We start from the raw sequence: 14,135 nt of genomic DNA, 5'->3' as shown, positions 1-14,135 counted from the left end.
AGTTGATCTGCTTGAATATTAGTAGGCCTTGTCTAATCCTCATGTCATCTTTCGGTCGCGTATGGTCAATCCATCGAGGTGGATTGCCAGTGGGCAATGATAACAACCACTATTGACAGAAACGATGCCAGATCCAACCAACCGAGCTGGCCAATAAGCCAATGTTAGCCAAGACATAAGGCTGAATAAGCCAAGGCACCAGGCAAAATCACATCATGCTTGTCTGCAAATAGATCGCACCGTGTGGCTTCCGGGTTGAAGAAGGAAGGTGAGCCGCAGGATCGATCATCTATCAAGAGCGTCTACGGATACTCCCGCTCATGTAGCAAAGAGGGGCAAACCATCCCAGTTCCCATCGGCTACTACTCTGGGGACCTTTGTTCGGTGGTCTACGTCAGCCAATGCCGGCGGGATGGTCATGCAGCATGCAAGTCATGGCCCTGTACCTCTCGACGACACCCCGGGTTTGAAACAGCGTTGATCGAATGGAACATATCAAGGTTCATTCCATTGGCTTGGTCGTCATCCCGGTGCCTTGGAGTTGGTACATCGCCCCTTGAAGTGTCAAAAAGCTTAGCCTTAGACATCGCTAGTACGTATAACGTCAATGTCGTAAAATTTGAGAAGCGGCTCTAGAAGTTTCCTAAGTAGTTTCAAGTACATGCACTCGTGAGTAGATACCTATAACACACACCCCGTTGAAACTTGTTCTCACAACTGTGCTTGGTTCGAATTGGCGATTTATTCTGACTCATCTACCACAAGGTTTTTTTTTTTTTTTTGGCTCTATTCCGGAATGAGATTCTATTCAGGAAAATCCAGTAGCGGCATCAAATGTTTCTACGCAATTTCAAAGAAAACATGAAATGACCACAGACGAGTATTTCAGATCTAATTCATTCGACGTGCCGTGCCTGCTGAGAGCTTTGCTGATGTGAAGCCTCTCGCTCAAACGTGCCTGTCCGGCTATGAGAACTCCCTTCTGGGGTCGTGGTGTGGGCGAAAGTTTAGGCCCCAGCCTCCCGAGTCCCGCGGTTGACCAAGGATCCTCACCCGAACTGCAATCCATGTGGGACTGAGAGTGGGAATTTGGAGAAGAGGAGATGGCGGGGCGCGAAAGACCCATCAGTTAGTCCATGGAGTAAATCCTTGCTTCGAGACAACCGTCCGGTTTTCGTGCTCGGTCACAGTCCGAATCCAAGACGCGGGGCGGTGTGGAGGGCGTGGAGGGCCGAGTGAAGGCCGACTCCGGAATCTTCCCCCAGGTATCCGTATTTTAGTCAACAACAAGTGCGGGATCTGGGAAAACGCGGGGATTGGCCGGGTGAGGAGTGGGAATCGCGAGATTGGTCTTCATATTGTCGGGAGTAAAATGTGGTCAGAGTTAATGCTGACGAGGTAGAAGTTGGCCATGCGATACTTGGCAGAGTTGAGATTTCTCTTCTCCACTTGCTCCTGCAGTTTCTTCTTCCTGTGATTTGGGGAATTACTCCAATTCTGCCCTCCATTTGCAGCTTGAGTCTTGCGGCGTGACCCATGACTGGGACGCTGGATTTCTTAGCGCAGACTTCACTTACACACTAGGATGGATTCACGATAGTGGGCAAGATGGTTGTGTGTTCAGTGGTAGTTTACTTGATTCGCTTTATGCGTTTCAGTTCATTATGGCATTAATCCATTCTATCGACATAAGTCTTGCCACATCCCGTGATTCACACGAGCCTGAAAAGGAATGGCAAGGTTGAGGTTTTAATGTACAATACGCTCTCTTTTGGGTATCAAACCGCATGGTTTCAACTTCACATAATAATTCGCAGCGCTTAAACAAGGTATCTGAAACCCTTGCCCAGCCTGTGCGAAGCCTCAGCCTCCTCCGCGCTGGTGTTGGCGGTATCAGCTGCCTCGCTCTGCTCAAGCTCCTTGTTCAACTTGTCAAGAATGACCTTGAAGATGTAGCAACCGACAATGGTGATACCGAACATGGCAGTGACGATACCGTAGCTCTTACGGAAGCCGTTCTCCTTGAGGTTCCAGACGTATGATCCGGCAACATTACCAAGCTGGGAGAAGGCGTTGATCATGGCGATGGCAACGGCACGCTTGGCAGGGGGGCGCGGGAACGAGGAGGAGATCCAGGAGTAGAAGACGATGAAGCCGGCGTACGAGCTAGCCTGGAGGAAGAGAGCGACGTAGCGCGCGGCGACGTTGAGAGTCGACATCGAGATGACGAAACCGACGAGACCGACGCAGATAGGGCCGACAATGTGCCAGAAACGCTCCTGGGTGCGATCGGCGTGCCAGGCGTTAATGAGGGAGATAAGGCAGGAGAAGGCCCAGGGAGGGGAGCTCATGAGCAGGGTGGGAACGTAGCCGAAGCCTAGGGTCTGGGTAAGGGTAGGGAAGAAGGCGTTGAAGGAGAGACCGACGACGTAGGCGGTGAAGGTCAGCATCATGATGTAGATCTTGACGTCCTTGACAGCCATGATGAGACCGTCGAGAGGGCCCATATCGTCCGAGTCGGCGTCAGCCTCACCGACATCCTCAGTCATGCGCAGCTGGGCGACGTAGAGCTCCTCCTCGGTGAAGCCGCGGGAGTTGGTGGGCAAGTCGGGAAGAATGAAGGCGGCGGAGATGGCGACACCCATGGTGACGGCACCCTCGATCCAGAAGAGCCAGCGCCAGGCAGCGTGGCCGAGGACGCCCTGCATGTTGGAAAGGACACCGGCGCCGATGAGGGCGGAGAAGGCATTGGAGATGAGGTTACCGCAGAAGAGGATGGCGTTGCGGGTGGTGAGTTCGCGGCGGGTGTACCACTTTGACAGAATCATGAGGGCACCGGGCAGGAAGGCGGCTTCGATGAAGCCCAGGCAGAAACGGGTGGCGACCATGCCTCCAAAGTTTGTGGTGACGCCGGAGAGGGTTGAGATCATGCCCCAGATCAACATGGCGGCGGCGATGTACCAGGACGGGCGGGAGATCTTGTTGATGACCATGTTGGAGGGAATCTGCATGAGAATGTAGCCGACGTACAGAATACTCAGGCAGGTGGCGTATTCGTTGTTGTCCAGCTGCAGGTCATCTTGCAGACCGCGGAGACGGGCGGCGGCGATGTTATTTCTGTCGAGGTAGTCTGAGGGGCATGCCGCGTTAGTTTACAAGTCTGCGATCAAGTGAGATGAGATCTCGGTGAGTGGAACATACTCATGATGTAGATGAGCACGAACAGAGAGCATCGCATGTCAAGCTTGCGCTTCATGCTCTTCTCGACTGCTGCGCGACGCTCAGGGCTCATAGCCCGGGGCGCGTTGGGGTCGGTGTAGTTGTTCTCGACATTATCGACATCGGCGCCCTTGAAGTCGGCGCCTTGGGTGATCTTGTCGTTCTGTGTCGAGTCCATCTTTGCGACTGTCCTGTCGGATCTCTACACAACTAGGGGAGAGTGTGTCGAGGAAAGAGGATGGGAGACGGAAGAAGGAATCAAGAGGTCGTCTGGATTGACTCGAGGTTAACTCTGGAAGGAGGACGATGGGAAAGCTATTAGTTATAAAGCGGTGCCAGGCTTCGGGCAAGTCCCGATCGTCGCGGGGAAACACTTAACCACCGCCCCTCAACAACATTTTTATGTGGGGTGAAACCTGCTTCACCCATCACAGCAAGAGTATACGCGCGTGAGAGGTAAGAATTTTGGAGAATGGGCCGGGATCTGGTACGAGTCTCCAGTCCCCCAGTTCGGTCTAGTTGCAGTCCAGATTCTCGGCACAGAGTCGCGGCATGCGGCTGCTTGGAACGAACGCGATAGCTGCTGCATTGGACATGGAGCTTCTTCGGCTGCACCAGGATGACGTGGGGAAGGATAAGACCATCCGTGGGGAAGTTCAGGTCGGGGTTAACAGCGGAGCGAGTGACTTGATCTTTTGGAGTGGTTGAGATTGACAACTTGAAAACCTCGAATAGAGACTGGAGAGTGCGCGCGTTACACGGAGCTCGTTCTCGCCTCCGTCCGCGGGGAACGTCACCTTGCATCCCGGGGGGGGACGAACCCGTTGAACCAGCTTCCAATTGCCCCATTGCCCCCAAAAGTCTGGGATTTGACGGTCAGCTGGAGTTCTGGAGGGCCCCGAAGTGGAATCTTTGGGATAATAGCGCTCCCCCAACTTTTTTCTTGCACGTACTCCAGTCCCCCCAGCTTCACCCCAAGGGGAATCCCACAGTTTCTGAACTTGGCTCTTGGCTTTGGTTGAAAGTGGGAGAAGACCAAAAGTCGCGCGACTTTGGGGGTCAAATGTCTCTGATTCAAGGTAGGACCGAAGTTTCCACCGGATGGTCCCGCTAGCTGGCCGCCAATTCGCGACAAGTGCCGGTTGAGATCCATCGCCTTGCGTCTGGCTGGCGTTGGAAAAGACTCAAGCGTGTCAAGCATCTTTCTCCGCGCGCGGTGGGACGGGGATTGGGGGAGGAGGAGAGATACAAAGTGGGCAGCGTGGGGAAAGGTCCGAATGGAATCATCCAATGAAGTCCTCACCGACTGAGCACGACCTGTCTGATTACGGTCAAGATTGTCGGCGATCTACTCCTATTTCGGGATGTGTGGCCGGCAAGGGTTGCGTTCGACCAACGACGGGGCGCGGAGTCTTGCGGAGTTTAAACAATAGTGACGTGAGCGAGCCCGTTTCGAAATGTTCGAAATCTCCTGCCTTTTCCGAGGTCTGCTGCCCAGATGCGTTCAAGACCTAAACGTCCAGGCAAAATCCAGGGGGATGTTTTAAAAACCAAGCAACCACCAGCTCACGTGGTCGCAAATATTGTCTACATTCCTGAGGATGACGTTCCAGTGCCATTTCCTCTGACACCACAAAACGTGGTTCCCGACCGAGGACCTGGTTGAGATCCTCGTCGCAACGTTGAAGTCTGGCCTGGGCGCCTGGGGTAGCATAAGTATCCCCCATGCACGTCAAAAGAAGATGTTGCCCAGAGACTTGGGACGAGGGTGGCGCTTTGCCAAGATTGAAGTTTTTTTCTTTCCCCAGTGTATCCGTAAAGAATGTCTTGAAAGCCGTTCGCCGAGCTTGGCGTCCTTGGCCCGAATCCGAACTCATCACGAGATGGTCTTCTCGATTATAAATCTTTTCCGCTTCTCCGAACAAGAAGGATCCGTAGATGCTTGGGTAGGCCTGCTCGAGGCTGCAAGCCTCCCGGTTGTGTCGGCCCCCTTCTTACTGTTTCTGGTGCTCGCTCAGTATCTGGTTGGTGGCCTGAAAACCCGCATCAGCTAAGACTAGGAACCTTGATTCAAAGCGCCGGGCACAATACCTCTGGTCCGGCGAGAACCCCGTGTAGCATCTGCCGTACTCTTAATGCGATGCAAAATGTCCGTTGCATCCGTTCACTAAGAGTGACCTGTGATTGTTCCTATGAGTTGCACTGAGATATCGAGTATGTGCCATCTGAGTTGAATGAAGATCTACCTTTGAGACTATAGATGGACTGTCTAAGATGGAGAAATTGGCTCAATATCTTGAGGGCACAACCGAAGTCCCGGCCAATAGGTACTGGGGCTAGAATTCGAGTCCCGGTTTACCTAGTAAAGTCCATCCGCTCACCGATGCTTTGGTTGGACTTAAACTTGAGCCTGATCGTCTCGGGGGGCTAACGCTCAAGGCTGCACCAGAAAGGTTGATTAAGCCTTTCCTAGCTTTTCCAAGAAGCCCCCATTCTTCCTGGGCTTACTAGTGCCGCAGCGTGCCTGAGATGCTTGAGTTGATGATACCTGCTTCTGGTGCCATCGGCGTACGAGCTGTACGTTTGGCATTGATCTCGGCAGCCAAGCTCAATGCACAATTTCTTTTGAGAGTCGGGTATTCTTGCATTCGTGGTTCCGCGAGCCGCTAGACCAGATAGTCTTCTCAATGCCATCGTGGCAGCTCCCGAATGGTGAAGCTCGTCTTCCGTAATTCAGTGGCTCTCGGCTCAGGACATTGTTGCGCCCGAGTCCCCACTCATAAGCAATCTTTCGGCGGCCGCCTCATCATCCTCGTCCGAATCATCATCGTCATCATCACCGCCCATCAAGTCGATGACCAGAACAGAGCCTGAGCTGAGCGTATCTAACTGGAATCCAGCCTGCAAGACCTCAGGAGCATCAAAAATGCAACCGGCAACATCGAGGCTGATGTCAGCGTCCTTAAGCGCCAAGCAGACGAGTCGGAAGTGCTCGTGGTGCTGATCCGTAGCATCGTCTCCGTCCTTGTTGCCATCGAAAATCAAGACAACGTTGCGGTGGCTGAAGCAGAAGGTATCATTGACCTCGGGTCTAGTGACATCTCTGAGAGCGGCCTCGAGCTTTGAAGGTTCGGTCTGGGCGTTGGCTGTGAGCCGTGTGAAGATGCTGCCATTGAGCAGGGCTTTTGCTGTGCTGGGTTTGAATGGTGAGAAGATTGTGACGTTTGGCGGAAGTGCCGGTGCGGCAGGTGCCGAGGGGAAAGTCTTTGGATCCATGACTGATTATGAAGTTATTCCCGTCGTGCTGTGAGATATTGTCCGTGTTGTAGGGTGTTATCCGTTGGCATGTCTAAGAAATGAGGCAGGGTCTGCAAAGTTTTCAGGGATGACTAATTTGAAAGGCGGAGATGACGTGGGGGTCACCGGTGCCGAAGAATCCCGGAGGCGGTCCGATGTGGGCCTGGAAAGGCCGGTGAGGCAGGCACGGCAGCAACTGCATCGCTTTTGGTAAGCTTTGCACCGCACGAACACATGAATCAGAAACGGCACCGATTTTTCAGACTATTGGTAACCCTGCAATTATTGTAAAGTCCTCTCGTCGCCGGAACATTCCTCGAACTCAACCCCTCGGAGTCTAGGTTAGCCTGAATGGGAAGCGACCAGCAGAGATGACCGGAAGTTTCCCTGTTGAGGTCTGTGTGCTGCTATGATGATGTCAAAAGTTCCCCGCGAAAGATTGGCGTGTTACCCCGTACGCGAACCAGCAGTAGAAGACTATAGAAATCATCAAGTAGCATGTTCAGAATCCCCAGAGAGTTCTGCCTAGACTGCCTTCTTGCCCAGTGGCTGGGCTTCTCACCACCTGCCACTGACCCCATTGTAATACGCAAAAAGCAACAGTGCAATTGACTTTAGCAATCGTGTATGTAGCGATCGGCAGAGTGATGCAAAAAGGGTCTTGAATAGTCTGGGGACTGACGATCAGGCTGATTGCGAAGTGTATGATTGGACTGCGCCGTACCGTGTGAACATGAGCTTTATGAACATCCCACCACTACCGCCCGACAAGCGCTCACCCCGCGTCATTGAAAGTGGCGCAAGCTACTTTAAGCCATTCTCATGACAATGCACGGCTTCAGGTGGCCATCTTTGGTTGGGAGAGCGATAAGGCGTGACGACGTTCGGTGACTTGATCTTCAGTCAGTGATGATCCAGGACCAGGCAGAGTAGGTAGTAAGTAGGGGAAATGATGTTCATGATCCTTTCTTACGGGAATCTGAGATGACGTGGATGATGTCGTGCTTGCGTCTGTTCCGTCGCATGAGCAGTAGCATAACTCACCAGTTCGAAAACTCCCCTGTCTTCGAGCATTATATAAACCCTCCAGGTCTCGCGGTTGAATAATGTTGCACATCATTGGAACAAAATCCTTTGAGATCAAACAGTAAAACCGGTTGAAGTCCAATATCATCAGATTACTTACCTGAATCGAAGAATTCACTGATAAGAACCATGGCACCCAAGTTCTTCTTACCCAACGGGTCATAATTAGTACCCAATGTCATTGATCAGACTTACACTAACCGACAAAACATCACAGCTCGAGCAGACGCTTTTCTTTCTCTCTTTCTCCTGCTTCAAAGGCAACGAAGAGAGTCTTGGCTCAGCGTTCGAATAACCGACGCTCTTTCGACTCGCAGGCGAGCTCATCAACGCTTGGCGATATGCCCGTTGTAGAGGTCGAGAGTTATCTGACGGCACCGGCTGTCCGATGGTCAACTGCAAATCGAATTTGAGTTGATTTGTCTTGATTCAATATATAAAGGTAGCTGGTGGATTGTTACGAGACCTGCATGAAGTAGATACAGTGGCTGGCTTGACCACTTGGCAGAACTCAATGTTGTTCGATACCCAGGACTGAAAGGAAAGGATGACCACAATCCAAAGCTTCCATATTGTTATTGAGATATTCGATTTTACTGAAGCCTCACATTACCTCTTGTCCCTAGACCTCATCCACATCATCATGCATTGAAACTAATTGTCTCTGATCCTTTTTGCAACAGTCTTGGTATCATTCGGTTCTAGTTCATTCAGTAAATGTACCAATATTACTCCTCGTAAGTATGTACTTCTAACGCTGTAAATCGACATGGTCTGCAATGAGGGCGATGATGTCACTCGCCGATGCATCTGGGCTGATGCAACCCAAGATATGCTGGTCTGGTCTAACCAGAACTGCACTTCCCTCAGAGAAACCACCTTTCGTATCGTACAGTCTTTGGTGACTGTCAGAAGTAAACTGGAAATCGACGTCTGCACCCCAAAGCATAAGGCGAGAACTCAATTTGTTACCAAGAGCCTTTTTGCAGTCATCGAACCGTTGGTTCCAAGCTCCTCGACATGGTACAATGAGAGAGAATGTACCTGTACTCGCCAGGTCAAGAGTAGAATAGCGTTGAGCCTCGATTTGCTCATTCGATAGCTCATTCACATACGACGTGTCGATGGGTTGGTGCAAAATCTTCCGTTGATCATTTAGTTCTGTGAACTTGATCCAAGCATGTGGCAACCTGGCGCCAGACTGGAACTTTGGCGTAAAGTCCGAGGCATTCGCCGGTGGCTTCGTGTCACCGTACACATACCCAATGTGAATTTCAAGCTGAAGAGGATTATGTTAATGCCTACTTCCAGAATCCAATCTGGTGGAGATGCACTTACGTTGTCAAAATGTTCACGTTGTCCCTCGACCTTCTCGGCGATTAAGTCCTGCTTGGCCGGGTCGTGGATGGCTTCATACATCCGTTTCCGGGCCTCGTTGAGGTCTTCGACATCGGCCGTTCCGATGGCCTTGAGAAAAGAGAAGATGGACTTTCCGTTTTTGACACTCTGAGCTGCAGCAATGACCGCAATGGGTCGTCTATCAGTCTCATAAGTGTCGAGAATACGTGGATTTGCCCAACCCTGGTGTACGGCAGCGACCTTGTAGGCAAGATTGTGCGCGTCAGCCAGGCCAGAGTTGAGGCCGAGGCCACCGGTTGGAGGGAATGAATGTGCTGCGTCGCCGACCCTGTGACGATGAGGATTAGTGCATTACCATCGTGCGGGAAAATTTACGGATGATACGCACAAGAACACGTTTCCACGACGGTATTCCTTCGCCACCTTGCGGCTCAATACCCATGGTCTAAAACTCATAATCCGGATCGATATACCTTGTCCTATCGCGGCCGACACGGTGGCATGTGCGAGTTCTTCCGTCCATGATTCCACAGGATGTCTCTTTGACTAGCCCGGTCAAAGTCAGTAGACGAAGAGATCAGCCTTGGGAGCAAGAACATGATCCGACTTACATCAAAATTGCTGATCAAAACCTGGTTTCCATCTATATCATATGCAATGATAAAACCAGAGCAAGCAGGGTCCGCGATCCAATGTAGCATCCCCACCCCATTCTTCACAATTGGCCGAAGATTTGCATTGAAATGTATCGTCATCATTGTCTCGTCTGCGTCCCCTTTGTAAGCTGAATTGCATGACGCGAACCATGAGAAAACTTACATCCATCTTCTCCCTCAGTCTCAATTCCCAGAAAACGTCGGACTTGGCTCTTCGCTCCATCACAGCCAATAACATGCCTGGAGGTGACTGTCCAACGACGCTTCGTGGAACGTTCTTCAACGACGGTCGTTACTTTATCCCCTCGCTGTGTGGGAGTCAATATCTTGTCTTGGAGCACCTGGAAGTTCTCGAAACTTTCTCTACTTACCTGCTCACACGAAATGAAACCAACCCCTTTTCGAATCTCAACATTTGGGTCAGTTTCTAGATGTTCTGCAACGAATTTCTCAAAATCGGGTTGCGGGATATTGTGGATCATCTTCAGTAATGCGTGTGTAAGTAATTGACTTTGGAGACAATTAGTGACGAAAATTCAATTGCTTCCATACCTCAGGTGTACTCTCCAGGACACCAGCGTCCATCCGCTCATACGGAAGGACTCCAATCTTCTCGCCCGTGAGATTTGTCAAGAAATTGACCCAGTAGGCATCATCACGAGGCGACCCTAATTGACGTATTGCTCTTGTGTCAAGTCCATATTGTCTACATATCTCAAGGGTTCTTGGGCTCAATGCATGGGCTTTAGGTGCAGCCAGCCGTTCAGGATACTTCTCAATGAGAAGTGATTTCACTGTAGACTGTTAGCGTTCTACCCCATCGAACTGGGAGAGCCCACAATTGCACAGGCCTACGTGTCAATACTTACCACCATGTTTAGACAACATGTATGCTGTGAACAGACCAGTCGGACCACCACCTGCGATGAGAACAGGTACCTCGACTGAAACATCTCCCACTTGAACATTGTCTGGTTTCAGATTACAAGATGAGAAGTCAACCTTGTAAGCGCCCTCTGGGCGTGATGGCTGGGCGATTTCAAGCATCGTTCCCGCCGGCCAAACTGTTTGTTATAAAAGACAGAACTATCTCTGCTGAAGAAACGGGGGAAGACGACAATACGGTCGTCTTTATTGCGGAAGAACGCCGATGGGATATGCTGGGAGACTTCAATCTGAGGCGCAACAGTTTCCGACGGACGGCCTCCTATTCGCTGAAAGCATTGGTTCCGAACGAGTCATTCCGATTCGTCCAGTTTTCTGGGGTAAAGGTCTGAGCGACGTCGACGTTCATGACGCTTTGTGATCCTCTCACTGCTCAGAAACTTTGACCGAAGCTTCCTTGTCTCACAAACACCCCTCAAAGGCCAACCCCCTGCATGGCATGTCCCAGATGATCGTTCCGCTCAGCCTGCCGTACTAGTGAGCTGTAGCCTCATAGCCCCGAAGCCCCGCTCATGGTTCGCGTTTCTTTTTTTGTGCTTTCCTCTTTCGACGTTTACCAAAAGTTCCAAAGCCTCTGCGCTTTTGCGATCTTATCAAAATGGAGACGGAGATCCCCACTGCAGCCGTTAGATCATCGGACAACCCGAACTCTGGTAACAATCTCAAGAGGAAGCGAAGGCCTCGTGCGCCGATAGCTTGTGGTACATGTCGGGCTCGTAAAGTCAAGGTTGGTAAAGCTCTGATGATGCCTTCAACGAACAGACATGTTGACCACATCCCCTTCAGTGTGATGGTAGTTCGCCATGCTCCAACTGTGTTCGTGAGTGTGTTGTCCTCCCCAGGATAGATACTTTTGAGGACTGACATGGCCTCCTCAAGGACACGAATTCTCGTGCTCGTACAAAGAAGGACAGGAAGACCCGTATGTCATAGGAACATAATGAGTTCTGATTGGGGCTAATTTATCCCACAGACCGAGTAAGAGGTCATCCTCATACGATCCCACCGGCCGCCTGCAACAACGTTTGCAGCCTCAACCTCAGCTGATACCTCAGCCACAGCCGTCATTGCCTGAGCATCTTCATCCATCACCAGTTAGCCTAGATGAACCAATTAAGCACGAGAACCCAATCCAGCTGAACCCGCAAGAGCCAAGCCGCATGGACAGAGGTTCATCTACATCTTCGGAACAAGAAGTAGACGGCCTCGGCCAGGTCAACGAGCATACCGAGGGGGCCGAGTTTTACGGACCCACGGGAACATTCTACTTCCTCGCCCGGCTTCGCTCTCGGGCGAACACCCAGAAGCAACCGGAAGCCGGCACGCACCGGAAGCAAAGCTCCATTGTAAATCTCCTGCACAGTTCGGATTACTCGACACCCCCGGACTCTCGCATTCTCGGTCAGAACCAATTTGCAAAGGCAAGTCCGCAGAGCAATGGCGGCAGAAGGGAGTCTTATCAGCAAGGCGTTATTGCCGATGTCGTCCTCAGCGCGGTGGATGCCGCGTTCGCGACGGAGCTTGAGCGGGAATGTGTTCGCCTGTACTTCCAAAATCTGCACAACATCCACCCAATCCTCGAACAGATGACCTTTCTCAAGAGATGTGAGGAAGAAATATGGTCAAGGCTCTCAAGGCCAGACATAATGATTTCCGCTCAAATGCGTCGGGAAGCAAGGTTTCTGGCACTATACAATGTTGTCATTGCTATCGGCGCTATTACCGCAGGAGAGACATCCTTACTCATGGAAGACCACACCAAAGAGTTCCTGGACCGCACTGGACAAACCAGCGACGAAGAGGCACTCTACCCACCTATTCGTCTGGCGAGAAGATTCTTCGAAAGGTCAAGGCTCCACCTTGAAGACATTTGCGAGTCGAGTTCGCTTGAAACCGCGCAGACACTATTTCTCATGGTCAGTTCCAGGCAAAACGTTCAACGCCGAGGTATTCTGAGCCAGTTAACTGACTTCAAAACTACAGTCGGTATTTGGTCAAAATGCGTTGAAGCCTCATAGCTGCTACATGTATAGCGGTATGGCGATAAGGACTGCGTCAGCCATGGGCATCCCGACTAATACACGTTCCGAGACAAGCCCAGAAAGCTTGCTCTGGTGGTAGGCAATCGCGAACACGCTCGTAAATGTATGTAGTGCTAACCTATCTAGGTCTCTTTACTCACACGAGATGTAAGTTGCGCACCGTACTTGGTTTTGTTCATTCGGAACGCTGACCAGTTAGCGAAATGTGTTTTTCTGCTGGGCGTCAATCAGGACTACGTGCTCCGAGCTCCTACTCAATCCCGTTTCCAAAAACCTCGGTGAGTTTGGGCCCGAACCAAAAGATCAAGTGCATGTTGCTAAGAAAATATCCAAGCATTTCCCCAACTCGGCGTATTGTTTGATCAATCCTATGGTTGACTTAGCCAAGATTCTCATGTGGATGACAGACAACCTGGGTCTGCACAGTAGTCACACGTCCTTCCAAAGGCTGTCACAGACTGCGCTCAACCTGGACAGGGAGTTGGATGATTGGAAGTCTGGGTTACCAAGACAGCTCCGTTTCGACACATCATCGCTAGAAGACAGTGAATTTGCTATGAAGCAAAAGACTGTTCTCAAGCTACGTATGCTTCACCAGCTCGGCGTACCAATGCGCTCGTCTTACTAATGTACACGGGCAGGTTTCCTGAACGCCAGAATTCTTCTTCACCGGCAATTCATCATCTCGAAGACTCAAGAAGCGGACCGTAACACGGTCTCGCGACACGTCAAGTCGTGTGTAAAAGCTGCCACGGAGACCATCAAATTCATGCACACAAGCTACCTTCACAGACCTTACTTCAGGACATGGTAACATTCTCACACTGCTTGGATTTCGAACACGAACACAGCTAACTCGAAACAGGTGGTACAACTGTATGTACCTACTAGACGCCTGCATGGTCCTGCTACACGTCCTAATCTCCAACATCTGCCCCTTCCCCGCCGAAGAGGTCATGGAAAACATCGAGCTGAGCCTCGACATCTTCAAAGCAATGAAGATGCTCGCAGTGGCTAGACGATGTGCCGACATTGTCAGAGAACTGCTCAACGTCGCAGCGAAAACACATTCAGTACAACAGCGTCAGACGAGCGTGGCCACGGAAGCCGAGCCCGCACTAAGGATGCACGATGATGTTAACCAGCTGATCCAGACTTCTCCCGCATTCATGTCAGATGGAATTGGCCTCCATCCGGGGGACACCGAGCTTGGAGACGCTATGATTCCTGGGGACTTTGATGCGAACTTGGTGGATCCTAATGTTGTTTGGAACTTCTTGAATTTTGAGCATTGGAATGCGTGGTCTGATGCAGCCTTCAGATGAACATTGTAACAACAGCATGACATCACGTATGATACAAGTAGCATATAGTTTCAGTGGCTAGGGCGATGCGCTTAGATGAGCAAAGAGTCCAATTAGCCTTGTAGTGATATAGACCCCGTCCGTTTCCCAGTGAATCTGAATAAGCCTTTCGGCTGCATGCGCATAGTATGCACGAGATTGCCTTAGTGTTACGTTGGAGCACTCCT

General features: G+C 51.1%; 4 protein-coding genes across 4 annotated transcripts; 1 reads left to right on the top strand and 3 right to left on the bottom strand.

Annotated features, from left to right (window-relative positions):
- Window positions 1–1,820: 1,820 nt before the first annotated feature.
- On the bottom strand, window positions 1,821–3,397 carry BDZ83DRAFT_576173 (major facilitator superfamily transporter; the record flags this gene model as incomplete). The annotated part of the gene is made up of 2 exons (XM_060504898.1): window positions 1,821–3,130; window positions 3,202–3,397. 2 exons carry the CDS (start codon window positions 3,395–3,397, stop codon window positions 1,821–1,823), a joined length of 1,506 nt encoding a protein of 501 aa, XP_060365589.1.
- Window positions 3,398–5,967: 2,570 nt separating this feature from the next.
- BDZ83DRAFT_529718 (uncharacterized protein) lies at window positions 5,968–6,471 on the bottom strand (the record flags this gene model as incomplete). Its single annotated transcript, XM_060503318.1, has 1 exon — window positions 5,968–6,471. A coding segment is annotated over one exon (504 nt), but the record flags the coding sequence as incomplete, so codon positions are not given.
- A 1,882-nt stretch (window positions 6,472–8,353) lies between these two features.
- Window positions 8,354–10,664, bottom strand: BDZ83DRAFT_740641 (FAD binding domain-containing protein; the record flags this gene model as incomplete). The annotated part of the gene is made up of 8 exons (XM_060513068.1): window positions 8,354–8,881; window positions 8,941–9,289; window positions 9,350–9,507; window positions 9,573–9,727; window positions 9,781–9,925; window positions 9,989–10,099; window positions 10,170–10,411; window positions 10,487–10,664. The coding sequence occupies 8 exons, from the start codon at window positions 10,662–10,664 to the stop codon at window positions 8,354–8,356; spliced, it is 1,866 nt and encodes a 621-aa protein (XP_060365587.1).
- A 217-nt stretch (window positions 10,665–10,881) lies between these two features.
- Window positions 10,882–14,059, top strand: BDZ83DRAFT_619158 (fungal-specific transcription factor domain-containing protein). Its single transcript, XM_060508105.1, has 11 exons — window positions 10,882–11,289; window positions 11,349–11,382; window positions 11,442–11,484; window positions 11,536–11,540; window positions 11,624–12,478; window positions 12,546–12,679; window positions 12,731–12,751; window positions 12,804–12,882; window positions 12,939–13,188; window positions 13,246–13,414; window positions 13,470–14,059. The coding sequence occupies exons 2-11, from the start codon at window positions 11,353–11,355 to the stop codon at window positions 13,927–13,929; spliced, it is 2,046 nt and encodes a 681-aa protein (XP_060365586.1). The 5' UTR covers window positions 10,882–11,289; window positions 11,349–11,352; the 3' UTR covers window positions 13,930–14,059.
- Window positions 14,060–14,135: the final 76 nt, after the last annotated feature.

This window comes from Colletotrichum acutatum (assembly GCF_030867785.1).
Source record: "Colletotrichum acutatum strain CBS 112980 chromosome Unknown BDZ83scaffold_40, whole genome shotgun sequence".
In the NCBI taxonomy this organism is placed as follows: domain Eukaryota; kingdom Fungi; phylum Ascomycota; class Sordariomycetes; order Glomerellales; family Glomerellaceae; genus Colletotrichum; species Colletotrichum acutatum.
This window is presented reverse-complemented; position numbering and strand designations above follow the sequence as displayed.

Coding starts and splice junctions, on each gene's coding strand:
- BDZ83DRAFT_619158 (XM_060508105.1), top strand. CDS start 11,353: ATGGTAGTTCGCCATGCTCCAACTGTGTTC. Junction 13,189..13,245: donor AAAGACTGTTCTCAAGCTAC/GTATGCTTCACC, acceptor GTACACGGGCAG/GTTTCCTGAACGCCAGAATT. Junction 13,415..13,469: donor AGACCTTACTTCAGGACATG/GTAACATTCTCA, acceptor AACTCGAAACAG/GTGGTACAACTGTATGTACC.